Source organism: Medicago truncatula, chromosome 4 (assembly GCF_003473485.1).
Source record: "Medicago truncatula cultivar Jemalong A17 chromosome 4, MtrunA17r5.0-ANR, whole genome shotgun sequence".
NCBI classification, from domain to species: Eukaryota; Viridiplantae; Streptophyta; class Magnoliopsida; order Fabales; family Fabaceae; genus Medicago; species Medicago truncatula.
This window is the reverse complement of record NC_053045.1, coordinates 496268-512500: the sequence shown is the minus strand read 5'-3', so window position 1 is coordinate 512500 and position 16233 is coordinate 496268. Positions and strand designations below refer to the sequence as shown.

The 16233-nt window shown below is 32.4% G+C and overlaps 2 protein-coding genes across 2 annotated transcripts in view; one reads left to right on the top strand and one right to left on the bottom strand.

Moving 5' to 3' along the window:
• The window catches only part of LOC11423726 (uncharacterized), a 6344-nt gene extending 2276 nt beyond the window's left edge, over positions 1-4068 (top strand). The window contains exons 3-8 of the mRNA XM_003604105.4: positions 244-306; positions 420-559; positions 1253-1290; positions 1375-1420; positions 2184-2348; positions 3604-4068. Of these exons, the coding sequence (XP_003604153.1) occupies positions 244-306; positions 420-559; positions 1253-1290; positions 1375-1420; positions 2184-2348; positions 3604-3779 (628 nt within the window). The 3' untranslated portion in view covers positions 3780-4068. The remainder of the gene's footprint in view (positions 1-243; positions 307-419; positions 560-1252; positions 1291-1374; positions 1421-2183; positions 2349-3603) is intronic.
• An 8178-nt stretch (positions 4069-12246) lies between these two features.
• LOC11434384 (probable xyloglucan glycosyltransferase 5) lies at positions 12247-16233 on the bottom strand. Its single transcript, XM_003604103.4, has 5 exons — positions 15236-16233; positions 14288-14596; positions 13906-14196; positions 13370-13483; positions 12247-13272 (listed from the first exon to the last, which is right to left on the bottom strand). The coding sequence occupies exons 1-5, from the start codon at positions 15983-15985 to the stop codon at positions 12637-12639; spliced, it is 2100 nt and encodes a 699-aa protein (XP_003604151.1). The 5' UTR covers positions 15986-16233; the 3' UTR covers positions 12247-12636.

Genomic DNA, 16233 nt, shown 5'->3' with positions numbered 1-16233 from the left:
ACCACTTTATATGGTGGATTTGGATATGATCTTCAATAGTGATTATGTAATGCTATTCTTCTAATGTAAAGAAGGCATTTAGTTGTATATCTACTTGTCTACCCTACATACCATAAGGGAGTTCATTGTAACTAGGTTCTTGACTCCTTGGTAGGTTTAGTCATGTTGCAATTGTATCAATGAAAATTCTTAAACCTAAAGAAACCAATCTTTCTCTCACTCACTTTTAATCTGTATGTTCAGGAAAAAAATTGAAGATATTCCGGAGGAACGGCGTCATCGACTGCTGCTATTGATAAATCCTAGGTCTTTTCTTCACTCCTTTGTTTATAAGCTCATAATATGCTAAACTGTAATTGATATTTTGTCATGATCTTATTTAATTTGGGAGTATGAACATCTTTGAGGGATTTGTGCAGACTTATATCAATGGCTTGGCAGATAGCTGGTACACGATATGAGGATCCCAAGTTAGTAAAGAAAAGTGAATCTACATTGTTGATCAGCTCCAACAAAGATGATGTGATGCTTGAATATTACAACTGCCGAACAAGTGGAGGTAAGTGAAGTGAATCGTGATTAATTACTTCTGGTGGTGTTCGTTACAATTAAGTTGAATACAATGAATTAAGACCTGTTTGGATTGACTTATTCGAACTTATCAACTGTCTTAACTCCCTATGAGACTGCTTGGAAGAACTTATGGAAACGTAAGTTGTTTTCAGCTTATTTTCGTAAGTCTTCAAGATAGCTTAAGTAAACAACTCATATAGCTTAAGCGAAAACAATTTGACTTTTATTTTATCTTTTGTTTTAGAAATAGCATATACATAAGCACTTTTATGATAAGCGCTTATGCTATAAGCGCTTAATTAAGTAGTTCATCCAAACAGGGCTTAAATGCATTCCTTCATTACACTCCATTGTGTTCTAATGTCAGAGGGAGTGTAATGGATGGAGTATGAATACAACATGGCTTCTCGTATTGCTCACTAGCCACTATACCTAAGATTTTTCCAATTCGAATTTACTGAAATAAAATCTTTTAAATTGAATTAGTAAATGTTTCTTTCTGTGCAACTTCAACCTACCTTCTTTGATAGTTTTCTCTTCCAACATTATGTTGTTGTTGTACCTCAATGTACATTTTGTCTCAAAATTCATTTTGTGATTCTGTGTGTATTCGCCTTTAATTTTTAGCACGTCTCGATCTTTAAAAACCTGATTTTTAATATTAAACTTTTTGAAATAGGTCCAATGCCAATTTCCTGGATTAATTCATTCAGAAAGGTAAACTTTCAATTTCCTATTTGCTTTTTCCCTCTTGTACAGTATATTTGAAAACTTAGGCTGACTGTTTTGCTACTTTTTAAGGCTATATTTTCTGGCAAGGATGGGAAGACCTATGGACGACTTATTGGTAAGGTTCTTAATTATTGGCGTAGAAATGCATAATTCCCTAACAAAATCACTTGTTGTAGTGAAGTGTGCCCCATCAATCGTGAACACCACTGCTCATTATATCTCCACATTCCACTGTTTGTCTGATCATGAATGTCACTTTGATGTCTAATTACATGCAACATGTAAGCCAAAAAATGAAATCACAAAAGAGATGTAGTTTATGGACTTGAATACTACCACATATTTATATGGCGCTTCATTACACATATTTATTCAAAGTTTTGGAAAATAGTTATTAGTCACAAAGCAACACATGCACACACGCATGCACACATAGATAGAGGCTTTTTACTTTCTCATGTACTAGTCTTGAAACTGTTCTATGATATTTAACATGTGATCCGTTTTCTTTGCTATTAAGTTTTATCCATTTGTATCTATGTATATTTTGATTGTCCAAAAGTGAAAATAGTATAATGCAAGTTTATTTTAGCTTCACCTGTTTATTGATCTGTCCAATTCTTTAAATCATGGTTTCTCAGTCTTAATGCTTCAATATTAGCACTGTAGAAGTTTATTGATGAGGTTGTAAAAGCATGCTGGTTTTCCTCTATACATCGATGTAATCGTGTGCATTAATTAATGTTCTTTAAAGAATTTCATTTCTCCTACTTGGGTTTTATTTGTTCTCCTATTACTGCAACGCGGTTCTTTATTTTTCAAGCTTAATTTAAGTGTTCTTACTATGAACATATTTTGTGAATTTCACTACCACACAGGCGGATCAGCTTTGGCTTCATTTGCTAATTCTTTCGCTCCTCTGTATTTTACGATGACACAAGTTAAGGAAGTGCTGTCAACTGAGCAGCCTTGTGATTTAGCATATGAATTTGGGGATGGACTGTATGATATCAAAGAACTTCCACTAGGATTTCCTAGACCAGGTAGGGGATGTTTTATTTTTTTCATTCAGGAATAATCTTATTATTTACTTCTTCAAGTTTATATTCAATGATGTTTCATGTATTTATATGTATTAGGGGTAATTCATTGTTTTAAAAACTAGACTGAAGATTGAATTGGTGAGACCTCCGGGTCATAATTTAATTGGTTCAATCAGTTCAGCCGGATGACAAATACATGAAAAAGAAAAAAGTATTAAAGAGTAAAGATAAATAAAAAAATGTAAAAAATAAAAACCAGCTAAGTCCGTTTCAATCAGACTGTAATGTAACCGAGATCAAACCAACCGAGGAACTCGTTGATTCCTGGTTCCACCAATTAAACCATCTGGTTTTAAAAACATTGGGGTAATTACACTGATCTTCATTGAATATCTGGGCAGGCTTATTCCTATAGTATCTTCTTATTACACTCTCCGGTCACTATTATAAGCAAAAATCAACATTTTAGATTTCATTCATTAAATGAATCTAAAATGTTGATTTTTGTTTATAATAATGACCGGAGGGTGTATAGTGTAATCACCTTGCTTCTGAAGTCTTCATCGTGGTTTTAGGAGCCAGTGGTGTGTAAATTTGTTAAAATTTATATTGATTTTTAGATGTCACTAATATTCAACCCTTAAACGATCAAGTTCTCTGAGAAATATCTGTACAGTGTATTCTTGTGACATTGTTCTCATGGTGGCTTTTTCTGGTTAGTAGTGGATCTTTATAGGGACATAGGGAGGCCAAAGGTTCACTCTTAATAGGTATATACACATCTCATGACATTTTTTATATAAAATATATCATGTTGTGTGCATATATAACCAAGACATCACTTGGTCCAGCAGCAAAGCCTGCTTTGTGCATGCTGTGTTCGGTTCCTTTCACTTTAAGGGTCTTTTTGGCGTTTGTTTATTTTTTAACAAAAAAAAAAAAAAAGAGCTAGTATTATGCAATGTTCTGGGTTCGGACTCTATTTAGCAAGCAAAAGTCACTAGAATTAAACCACCCTAACCACAAGCACCTAAACACATTAAACAAATTGGCCCCCTCACAAAAACCATTCAATCTCCACCATTGTTTTTAGTTATACTGTTTCTCTTCATGTTCATATTTTATCCTGACTCCTGTAATACACATACATTCTTCCATTGCTTATTGCTATCTTGTCTGCTGTTTAATTTTTGTAGCGTTGGTTGTGATTTGTAATCACATATCCCAATTTTAATATTTTATTTTATTTTTGCAGTTAAACATCCTTATCCTTTCAACGATCAAATTGTTATATATGTTCGCTATCTAGGACCAGGTGTTTCAGTAGGGCAAGCTTGGCAAGAGGGAAATAAGTTGGAACAAATACCACAAAAATTATGTGGTGGGATTTTAATGGTGAAAGATTACACATCATTACAAGAACCGCAGTGAAGAAACGTTTTCGTTTAAAAGATTTGTGCAGACCAACCAATGTGTCTGTTAAGTAATGACGTGCAGATGACTAAGTTTCTGTTTCTATGGCATATGTTACGGAATTATAACTTTGTCTAGAATGTTTTCTGTTCTTGTACAGGCCAACTCGGTATAGAGCTAGATTATGAAGCATAGCGATGTTTAATTGTAGCCTTGGAACCCTAATTTGTACCTTATAGGCTCTAATCATTTTGATTGAATTCTTTAATTATTGAAACACTGCAGAGTACATTTTCTTTTTGTAAAATCCTAGAATAGATAGTGTGTTTAGAACTGCGGCAGGTTGTGGCTTCAACTGCTCATTCGGTTGAAGCTTCAAGATGCAGCTTTGCTCCACCCACGCAGTGGCATCTTGAAGAGCCATTGCTTTCAAAATACACGCTACAACTTTCCATGTTTTTTTTATAGGCAAATGTTAGTATGCTATGTTAGTAGTTAGGGTTCGAACTTCGACTCTCATTAAACTCCTTCCTGTATCTTATCTCAACTTTCCATGTGCATTGGGGACCTACAACTTTCCATGTGATTTGCATTTCCTTTTTCCTTGACAATAACACATAAAAGTCTATAATTGAAGTTATTTATAAAAGGCTGTGGAAAACTATTAGTTATCTAATATGCCCTACAATTCATAAAAGTCTATAGTTGAAATTAACTGGTAATATATGATAATAATCTGAGTTGATATGTCACTAGGAAGCACGGATACGGACACCGGACACGACACTGACACACTGACACAACTATCGGAAAAAAAAAACACATAATTCAGTGTAATTATAACTGTCGGTGTCGGACACGTGTCTGACACCTGAACACGTCTAATCCGATGAGTGTCCATGCTTCATTGATATGTCACATATGTGTGACTGTTCTACAAATTGTATACAAAAAAACTCATAAAGACAAATGTGATCCACATGAGTTTGTAGTCTGCAAAACAGACATGCAGTGTATAAGGTGAGATGTCCATTTTCCAAGTTGTCATTTTTGTTGAGATGGTTTTTTTGGTTGAGATTTGTCGGTGGGAGGTCATTGTATTTCAGGAATAACAGTATATCTGGAAGCAGAGGGACAAAGCATTTGGCAATAAGGGCCAAGTTTGATGACAACCTTTAAAGAAGGGTCCAAATGATTGCATGGTTATGGTAGCTTTGGCCAGTTATGTCCAAATATCGTTTGGTATGGTTTACTGTTTCACAAATAGACAAGTTTCTTCATCACACGTTCTTGGTAGGTTTAAGCCTTCTTCATCCTACTTTTGGTATATTATATATAAGACTGATGTTAGGGTACATGTTAATGATTCACTCATAGCAAGTATTTATTGAAAAAATAATTTCTAACTTTTTTAAAAATAAATTGGCACGATTTCTAATAATAATTTTTATTTTTGACATTTTAACATGTGTCGTGCCATATTAGCTTAGCTTAGTTGGTAGAGATATTGCATATTATATGTAGGGGTTGGGGTTCGAACCTCAAACACCATATTTCTTGTTCGAACTCAGGACACCTTACTTCTCCACATTTAAAATGTATGAGCTAAAGTCACTAGATTACTTGATAAAAAAAAATATCAATTAAGTATTTTGGGTCAATATCTGTAAACAGAAAATAATATTCTTTTTTTAAGGTTTGTTGAAACTATACAATACTTTTACTCAGCTTGGAATAGTTCCTCGTTAAAATAAGTTTATGCTTTTTTTATTATGAAAGTTTGTTTGTGAAAAGTCTTTAAAAATCTAGAGCATGCTTGAATAAACAAATTTTGTTTGAAAGAAGCAACATTAAGTTGTTTCATTAGATATAATTGGACAATAGGAGCAATACATGTAAGAATATTACTGAAGATATATCAATTAAGCAAAGGTGTTCGCAATCAACATAGTCGTCTATGAATGTGAGAGAAGAAAATTATCAAGAATCCACTTAAAATAAAGTTCAAAATCAACATTGTTCAGCTGAAGACAACAAATTAAATTCAAAGGACCCAACAAATCATACGCTTCCCTCTCATCCATAAAATATATGGGAGAAAACTAAATTGTTCGAGCCAACACCAAATAACTTTTTTGGTTTAAGGCAACATCAAACAACCTTCGAATATACATACCAATACCAACACGATCTCGTTCCATCAAAACAACCTTCGAATACATATACTAATACCAACACAGTTTCGTTGCATCGAAAAGGATGCTTATAGAGTAAATGCTTAAAATACTCATTTCAAAACATAACTAAATAAGTACTTCATACTCTTTCGAAACGTGGCCTTATTTGTAGAAAAGTCACCGTTTTTATTTAACAAAATTGGGATGTTATAATTTTAATTTATATGAGAATATGCTTGCTTGAAAAATTCATAATTGTTGCGAGAGCATTTTGAATATATATTTTAACAATTAGGTTGAAGAAATCACTTAAGCATTGATCCTTCCTCTCTCTGCATAATACGGTATATTTTGACATATAAAAAAAAGAGTAATGATACATAGACACCCTTAGGTGACAATACACCCTTTGACACCCACACAAAAATCTGACACGTAGTCACGTGGACCCCGTACAAGCACACTTTCTCTTTTCTCTCCTCTTCTCTCTTCCTAATGCATGGGGTGTACAAAGGTGTATGGAAATAATGGGTGCAACGTGCAACGTTAACAATCAAACACTATGTACTTTCATTTGTTTACGTGCAACGTTAACAATCAAACAAAAAATGTTTACATGAAACGTTATTAAATAATATCTACCATATATAAAATTTTGGGTTAAATATGTTTTTGGTCCCTATAAATATGTCAACTTTTCGTTTTAGTCCCTCTAAAATTTTCCTTCAACTTTTAGTCCCTAAAAAATTTTCAATCACTACTTTTGGTCCCTATTTTTAATTTAATTTTTGTATTTTTTAATGAAATTGTGCAGAAATGTTACAATTCCTAAAAAAAATTAGATTTTTTTAACAAAACAAAAATTAAATATGAATTTTTAACCATAAACAATATAAAAATTCATATTAAATTCATGTTTTGTTAAAAAATTCTGAATTTTTTTTGGAGTGATTCTTATAATATTTTGAATTTTTCTGGAAAATTTTATTAAATAATATGAATTCTACATATGAGTTTACTTTAAAAGAGGGACCAAAAGTGAAGATTGAAAATTTTATAGGGACTAAAAGTTGAAGGAAAATTTTAGAGGAACTAAAACAAAAAATTGACATATTTATAGGGACCAAAAACATATTTAACCCTAAAATTTTTAGTTTATTTACATTGATGGGAGATTACATACAATGATCTAATGTACATATCATATCCACTCTCACACTCCCAGAAGCTTAAACGGAGCAATGACAATACATGTTAGAAAGTTCGGTGTAACGTTGTAACCTCCAACGAGTCAATTAATGTTTCAAAACCACTAAGATATCCAACATCAAATCTCTATCCAAAACTTAAGATATTAACTATATAATTTACCTCTTTTATACAACTAACATATAACTTATTTATAATCAATAGAAGACTAACGACGACTCAGCATTATATTGAATCCAACAAATATGTATATGTAGAGTGTGTTAACAAATTGTATTCCAAAATAACACAGCTGTTTGACATAAGATTGTGCTTCACGTGAAAAAGATGAACGAACGCATTCAACACCACAAATAAGAAGACACAACAACTCAATGAGTAATTAACATGCAGTTGAGTTTCTTGTCAATATTCAGTTCATTTTACACTATAGTTAGTTTCATGTGACATGTATGTATGTATGACATAAAAAAAGGAATGCTCAAGGAGGCCCAAGGTAAAGAACATTCACTGACTCACCTCATATTCACCTTCACAGAGGGATGAAAAATGTAATGATGTACAAGCACCATTTAATGTCTTTCTTAGGATAAATGTAAATTCAATTATATTTGGGAGGTTGTTATCTCATTCTCAAAGTCATTTTGAAAGTATGCATATATAATAATATTTCAGAAAGTATACTTCCAACAAAAACTCATTTTTTTGGTTTGAGTATACTACTGAATATATGTGTGATTTTCTTAGAAATGTAAGAGGTTGAAAAAGAACCTCTCTTTTTTTTTTTTAGAGAAAAAGAGAACATCTCTTATATATGGATATATAATGTTTATGTAAAACAGTGTTGAAAAATAGTGGAGTCTAAGAGTTTATGTGTAGAGAAAAAAAAGCCTCAAATTCATGTTATGAGTCTCACATGTTTGAATAGGATATGGTTGAAGTTTAAACTATAATTGGAGACGGTTATCATATTATAGGTCGGTTTTGTATGGATGAATTAAAATTATCATAAATTTTAAAATGGTATTAAAGTTTATCCAAAATCTTTTGAACAATCTACTATCAAGTCACCATATGGATCACTCGAGTCACGTTCCATATGTTCAGTCATAGATGTGCGTTAAAATTTCTATATTAGACAATGTATGACCTGAACATATGTGATCATAATATTTAGGCACGTCATTAAGGCGTCTAGACAAAAAAAAAAGTAGAAAAAGAAATAATTATGATTTTAATAAAGATATAATTAAATTGCAAGAGTTTTTTGTGTGTGCATCCAAACAATTTTTATTTGAAATTGTAACCACCAAAGTATTTCTCAGTTTTACTAAAAAAAAATATATTTCTTTCTTCTTGATATACGGATTGATAAATACTTAGATGGTTAGAGAGCCAACACATGATATTTAGACACAATTAATTACAAATTCACATGTAATAAAATGAAAAGGAAATAAGGAAAGAAGATCACATTGGTTAAGAGACCTCTCTTCCCCTCTCTCTTCTCTCCTTCTCAAACCCTAGCCGTCACCCCTTTCTTCTTCTTTTTAGAGGGGTGATTTATGGTCAATTTTGACCCAAAAATCACCATCCGAATTGTTTTTCCTTATATCCTAATTGAATAAGTGATTTTACATATTTTCTGTTTCCTTTCGTTTATTTTTGTGATTTCGTTTTCTCTGAACGACTCTGTTTGTTTTGATTTCCCGTCTTTGTGCGGTGTGTTTTTTATTTCCCGTCTTAGTGCGGTGTTTATTTGATTCAGGTTGAAAAATTAGCTTTGAGCAAGTGCAGATCCAATCAATGACAATGACTTTGGCGTCTACAACATTGCAGATCCGGAGACATGAGTATTCCGAAGAAATGAATATAGTCATATTTGTAGGCGTAGGTACTTTGACGTTTTATGCTATTAACATGGATGTTGTGAGTTTGTTCACAGATTCATCGTTTTTGTTTTTAGCGAATTTGAATTTGTACTGTATCAATGTACTCTATCGATTTGAATGAATGAATATCGTTTATTTTTGTAAAAAAAAAAAAATCATATTGGTGGGTTAGTTTATTTTTCTATTCCATTTTCTTTATTTTTTTTTCTATTCCATTTTCTTTATTTTGATTCTTCTACTATTTGATGGTGAGTTTTTTTTTTTTTGTCACACCGTTTGATCTCAAATATATAACAACAAAAATGAGTTGAATCGCTTTGTTCCTCTTTTTTGAGTTTGCATTGTTTAATTTAGAGATTGTTCTTATATGGTCACAAGATGAAATACAAATTTCTTATGCATACTCATAAAATATAAACTTCATATATTATTATTTTAATTATTTTAAAAGTAATAAAAAAGTTAATTTTATATTTTTCTTTTATGTGGGTGTGCCTAAACTTGTGTTCGACAATAAAAGGACTTGTTCAAAATTTAGAGCCTTGTGTGGTCACTAAAATTATTGATGTAACTTAATGCAAAAGCATTAATGCACGCACCTTTATGTTAAAGAATGTTCTAATTCATCACTTGAAATTTAAAATAGAGATGTTATTTGAATTTTTGATAAAATTATATACAACATTTACAAATTTCGATTGTAATATTCTACTACATGTCGCTTCCCTAGTATTTTAGGCAAAATTGATCACTAGACCCACTAAAATTTAAGATTAACACTTCAAGCTTTAAACTACAAATTTTCGACTAGAGACAAATAAACTACGAGCACCTAAATCCGTCAGAATCATTTTTTTTTTTTTTGATCAATTTTACTTCTCACTAGAATAATTTAAACGCCAAGTTCTAAGGTTGACTACCTTCATAAATGATTCACTAATCCACTGTTGATAAATATTTAAAATTATCATAAATTCTAAGACGATTGGTGATAATCTTAGAAATTGAAAATTATATATTTATTTTATGTTGTTTTGAGCGAATTGATATCAATTGAGTCATTATCTCAATTGTAAAAATGACAAGGATCATTAACCTCCACTATTAAAAGACGATGGCTGATCTATAAAAAAAAGACAATGTTTATCGTTGTTGAAATTTTGAACATTTTTTAAATATCGATCCATGATAAACCACTTATAAAGATATTGCACATTAAAATTTGTCTAATCTAAACATGAACTCGATAGAGACAGGCTAAAAAAATTTGCAAATCTTAAACGCAATTGATTTTGTCAAAGATTGTCCGTTTGAAATAAAAGTTTATTTTTTAACGATAGTTTGAATAAAAGTTGGTGTAGTTAAACCTTTTACCTTTTATTTTTTTTTATTGTAAATTTTAAACAAGGAAAGGGAGAGGACACCAAGATAAAGCCCTGCTCCACTTGCTTACATATTTTTGACATCCAAATTCCAAAGTAAGGGTAAGACAAAATGACATGGAACAAATTATAAAATTGTACCTTTTATGTCCCTGTGCAAAAGTAAGAGTTTAATTATGATATACAACAACATAAAAATTTTACACTATCAACACTTTACGATCAATTATGTGTGTAATTTTAAAAGTGATTAAGATAAATGTTAAATATTTCTAAATTCTAATAACCTGAAGATGATGGTTGATTGACAATTTAAAAATTATCTGCGTTAAAAGTATATATAAATTTCGATAATGGATTGGTCTAAATGGTAAGGAACATAGACCTCTTAAGTATGTGTTCATGGATTCGATTGCAGGCTTTATGAAAAAATTCGATTGAAAGGGAAGAAACCACCTTGTGTGTTCCATATATTCTTCGACAGAGATTAGTCACCGTTAAGCGACGGTAGAAATTTCGTATCAATAAAAAATTAAAACTTTATATAAATTAAATCTCTAAAAGTAAAAGAATACACTATACTAAATGTTAGTTGGTAAAGTGGACAGGTCATATAAACGCATAAGAAAAAAACATAAAGTAACATTTTATTGAGACTAAACGTGTAAATTTTAGACAATAGTCTCTTAGTAAAGTACTAAGAATTAGTATAATTATTTGCTATGATGGATTTAGGACTCAAGTATTTCAAAAGCAGAAAAGAAAATGCTTTGTGGAGGCAGTTGGGTCCACAAACCTTGAGGGGTATCTGTTTATGTGTCCTACCATTATTGGAACAACGATTGCTATAGGGGCAGCATATACCCTAAGGCATTACAATAATAAATATATTTGGCTATGCCTAAATTTGAATTAAAACAAATTGGGTCCAATGTGGGACATTGGTACAACTTTCATCCCTTTCTAAATAAATCTAAGGCCAAAAACTCCATATTAGTGAACCAATTCTCATTCACTACTTTCTTTTTTCCCTAAAAAACTCTACTGCCTGCCGACATTTTCATTTACCATTCTAAATAGTTTTAATGCGTTATGTCACAAATAAACCTAATTTATATAAACTCCATATTTAGTTCCTACAAAATATCTATCATTTAAGTTAAATTAACTTGTATTTTATTTTGTATGCAGAATAAGTGATAAACACCACTGAAATTCACACACACAACTGCATGGTCTTGAATTTCGAATCAAAATGAAAGTGTCAAACCTAACAACGTCGACATTGTCAATACTTAGTTGAGCTAAGCTTTACATACTAGGCTAACTTATATTAAAAATTTGGTCCTTCATTTACTATACGTTTCTAGAAATGGACCCTGCAACTTGTTAGCCTGCGTGTCAAGTACTAACATGAATTTTTGTAGCAAGACCAATTATGAGAATGAGTGGGGATTTCAACTTCAATGAAGGGTAGGGCATTTTGCAGAGACCAAGAGCACATTTAACTTTACTATAATAACAAGGATTTTAAATAAAGTTTTTGCTTTGTGCATAGTGGCATGTAAATGAAATTTGGGTCCATACACATAAACCTTCAATTAAGTGAATATATTTGGTTGTTGGGAGTTGTAGATAAAGTATTTCAAAAGTGAGTCACAAGTTGCTTGGTGATAGCTTTTAGAGAGTTTGTACCATGTGATTTGGACTTGTAAGAAAATTTATGACAGGCTCACAATATTAGACATAACTGAATGGTTTCCCTGTATATTATCTGATTTTATATACGGACGGCTGAGATCGCATGACTATGTTAATGCATTGATATCTTAACTGCAGAGAATCTAAGTTGCAATGAATCTTTACATGTCATTCGAAAGATACAAATGAACCAAATGTGATACAGTAGTGTGGCATAGATAAATGATAAAATGAATCAGTTTATCTTACAAGGGAAAAAAAATAAAATTATTGTACTGTGGACAACAATCAAAGGACAAGAAAACAGAAAAGTTTCTATAAAGACACTTCACAAACTTATCTATGATTTGACACGCGGCGGCTTTTAGCATTTTACCCGAGCCATTTTCAGGAACATTGAATATAACTGCCAAAACAGACTGTCTAGCAGCAATCTATATCGGTCGTCCTCTTCAATTATTTATCTGTATAACCATCAATTTTCTAATTTACACGTCCTTTTCATTCCGACCTGCTAGCTCATTTGTTCTCCAATTAAATCCAAACCTACAAGGAGGAACGACACACCTTGGAATAATAAGTAGTAGAAATGCATCCCTTGCGCCGATAACAGGCTCCTAATTGCAGCCGTTAGCAGCAAAAATGCAAGTGCAAGCTCTTTCTTATATATCTTGTTCATTTTCTTCGGTGGAACAATTTCTTGAAATTCCTTTATCTTGTTAAGCTCAGAAAGACCGCTATCAGAAGTCCCTCTATGAAGTTGGAGACTCATTGCCTTTGAATCGCGTTCTTCGGCAGCTAATAGGTCAGGCTCTGATGCGCGGCCAGATTTTTTGGTAACGATCCATTCGTATGAACTTCCTAACTGGAACAAACCGGATACCATGGCGTTGAATTTGGTCACGGACATCGTGTTCTCAAACAATAGGTAAGGTACGAGGAAGGGAAAGGATTTCGGGGCGGGAAGAATGTTCAAGAATGACATGAATACAGGAATGTAACATATAACCCAAATAGGAAGCTCGGCTTCGGGAACAAACATTGTTAATGGAAGAATGATGCAGAATAATGTGAAAGAATAGAATGGGAGGATGAGCTTTCTAAGTAGAAAGAATAGAAAAATAAGATTTGTTTTCTTCCAGAATGCAATCTGCAATAATATGAAAACCAAAAAATGCTTAGATTGTTTTTTATTTTTTTTCCGTGGAAATTGTGCAATGGGAAACAATGAAACAAAAATACTTTACCTTAGAGGTTATGATCGCTGGAAGGCACAAACGAAAGAGTTGCATCGGACCGGAATGCCATCGATGTTGTTGTTTCTTATAAGCTTCATATGATTCAGGAAGCTCACAAAGCACCTGAAAATAATGTTCTTAATGTTTAGACCAAAACTGCAACTCAAATTTAATATTTTCACAGTTTTTTCATTCCAAAAATTAGTGAAACATAGCTTTTAATCACTTCGGATAATTACTTCACTCAGATTAAGTTCATTCTAAAGTGATTCTGAAGACTCGTTTGATATTGTTATTGGGTGGTTCTCAATAAGAATTGATTTTGTCCACAAATGTGATTTTCTACACTTAACAGTCAAATTTATTGCTCAAGTCACCTTCAAGTGAATGTAACCAAACATAAATCGTTTTACTTGAAACTTGCTTTAACTAAAATCGTTTTTCGTCACCGTAGATCCAAACATACAGAATCGGAATATACTAAAACTGACATTGTTTGCTGAAGATAAATTAAAGATCAATATATTGAGACCAGAAAAGGTTACCTTTACATCATTGAGATAGATAAACTTCCAACCATTGAGATGGGCTCGGACGGCTATATCCATGTCTTCGACAGTTGTTCGCTCAAGCCAGCCACCAGATTCTTCAAGTGCCTTTATTCTCCAAACACCAGCAGTTCCATTAAAACCAAAAAAGTTAAGGAAGATTCCATTAACTTGTTGTTCAACTTCAAAGTGGAAGCACAAATTAATATTTTGAAGTCTTGTGAGTAAGTTCTCTTCCTTGTTCACAAAAGTCCACCTAGCTTGAACCAATGCCAACTCAGGATTTCCCTGCAAACCAAAACTTGAAAATGAAAATCTAAAACTGATGGATAGATATATTATGATGAAATACCAAGAAACAAAAAGCAAATTTAGTTACCTTAAAATGAGGAACAGTTTGCTTGAGGAAATCAGGACACGGTTGGAAATCGGCATCGAAAATTGCAACAAACTCATAATCCTTCACATAATCACAGTTCATCGCAGACTTGAGGTTTCCTGCTTTATAACCAGTTCTATACTTCCTATGACGGTAGATGATATTGACACCTTTCTGACTCCACTTCGTGACTTCTGCTTTGATCAACCACTGTATGCTCTCATCATCAGAGTCGTCAAGAACTTGAACGAGCAACCGATCTTTTGGCCAATCAAGTTGACAGACTGCAGATATAGATTGTTCATATACCTACATTGAATACCAAACTCATCATCATCATCCTTAATTACTGCCAGCAAAGATTACTTATCCATAAAATCAAATGTTTAAGTAGCAAAAAGTACTAATCAATAAATTCAAAACAGTAGCATCATGTAGTCAACTATACTCCACTAGTTACTTCCTTTGAAATCACTAACGGATAGCATATACCAAGGGGAAAAAAAAAACAGTTTAGTTCCACTTCTGGAGTAGGTAAATTTGATTCTAGAAGTGTAGAATTGATTTTTGACATGTTTGAATGTTGTCGAGTAGAATTGATTTTACCTCTGCAACTGATTCTAACTTGACGCCAAAAATTGAAGCTTTTTTGACTCGACAATTAATTTTTACCCTCAAATTTACCGTTCAACCAACTTTTACGAAACATAAATCATTTTACATTAAACTCGTGTTTACCCTGAATCAATTAATTCAAAAACAACTTTTGAAGCAGCACAACAAAACAAACATTAAGTGGCCTTACTTGATGATTGACTAGTTTTGAAATAAGGTCGCCACCGACAATTTTGTTTTCCCTTTTTCTTTTTAAAATAAAAATACAAATAAAAATCAGAAGGTAAGTACTAACCAAGTACAGAAAAACCATGAATAAGAGAAAAGTGTCACCTCTTTCTCATTGCACATAGGAATCTGAACAAGTACCAGAGGAAAGCCATGGTTGGAACCTTCCAAATCATCTTCAACATTTCCATCAGCAATCAAAGGTTTAATCTTTTTGTACTTGATCCAAAAGCAACCAAGACACAAAACCATTCTATCCACAGACTGAATCAAGAACAAAACTATGCAGAAATTTGAAAGATATTGAATTGTTGATGCAATATAATCAACTCTAAACCTCAACCAACTAACATAAACCTCATGAAACAACCCTTTAATCTCCCAATTTTGTGGAATGTGCAAATTATGATTATGAAAATAGTACAACCCTTTGAAATGAGCAACAAGTTCAAACAAAAGAAATGCTAAAGCCATAACCAAAAATGTAGCAATCACTCTAAAAAGCAACTTTGCTTTCATAGATTTATCACTCTCATTTTCACTTTCCACAGCATCAAAAAATACTCTTTTTTTAACAGAACTTAACAATGAACAAACACAATTTCCAAACCAAGCAATGAAACCAATAGCTTTATGAGCTTTGAGAAGTAAAACCCATGTGAATTGTTTAGCATTTCTGGTTCTATCTTTCTCAACTGGTTGAAATGCTGAATCAGGACCATTTATTTGAAGCACTGAGTAATTTGGATTTCCCATAGTAACAACAACAGGGTTACCACCTTTCTTTGAAGTTGAAGTTGAATTTGAAGAATTTTTAACCCAACCCCAGTTGGAAAAATCAAAACTTGGAGACATTTTGTGAAAGAAAAGAGTTGAAAAAGATTAATACTGAAAAGGGGTGGAAGAATTGATGAACATTGAAGAGTGTCAGATCCTTAGGGTTGTTTTGAGTGAAGAAGTAAAAGCCATTTTTTTTTCTTTCTCCCTAGAATGTAGCAAGGTAGGGAATACTATAGAGAGAAGCACTAATGTGTGTATGTGTGAGTGTGAGAGTGTGTGTGAGGTTCTTTTATTGGTTTCTTTGTATATAGCTTTGAGTAGAG

Bases quoted from the DNA above. Each gene is read 5' to 3' on its own strand.
- LOC11434384 (XM_003604103.4), bottom strand. From the start codon at position 15,985: ATGTCTCCAAGTTTTGATTTTTCCAACTGGGGTTGGGTTAAAAATTCT. The intron at 14,197-14,287 runs GTAACTAAATTT...TTTGGTTTGCAG, and splicing joins AAACTGTTCCTCATTTTAAG to GGAAATCCTGAGTTGGCATT. The intron at 13,484-13,905 runs GTAACCTTTTCT...CATTATTTTCAG, and splicing joins TCTATCTCAATGATGTAAAG to GTGCTTTGTGAGCTTCCTGA.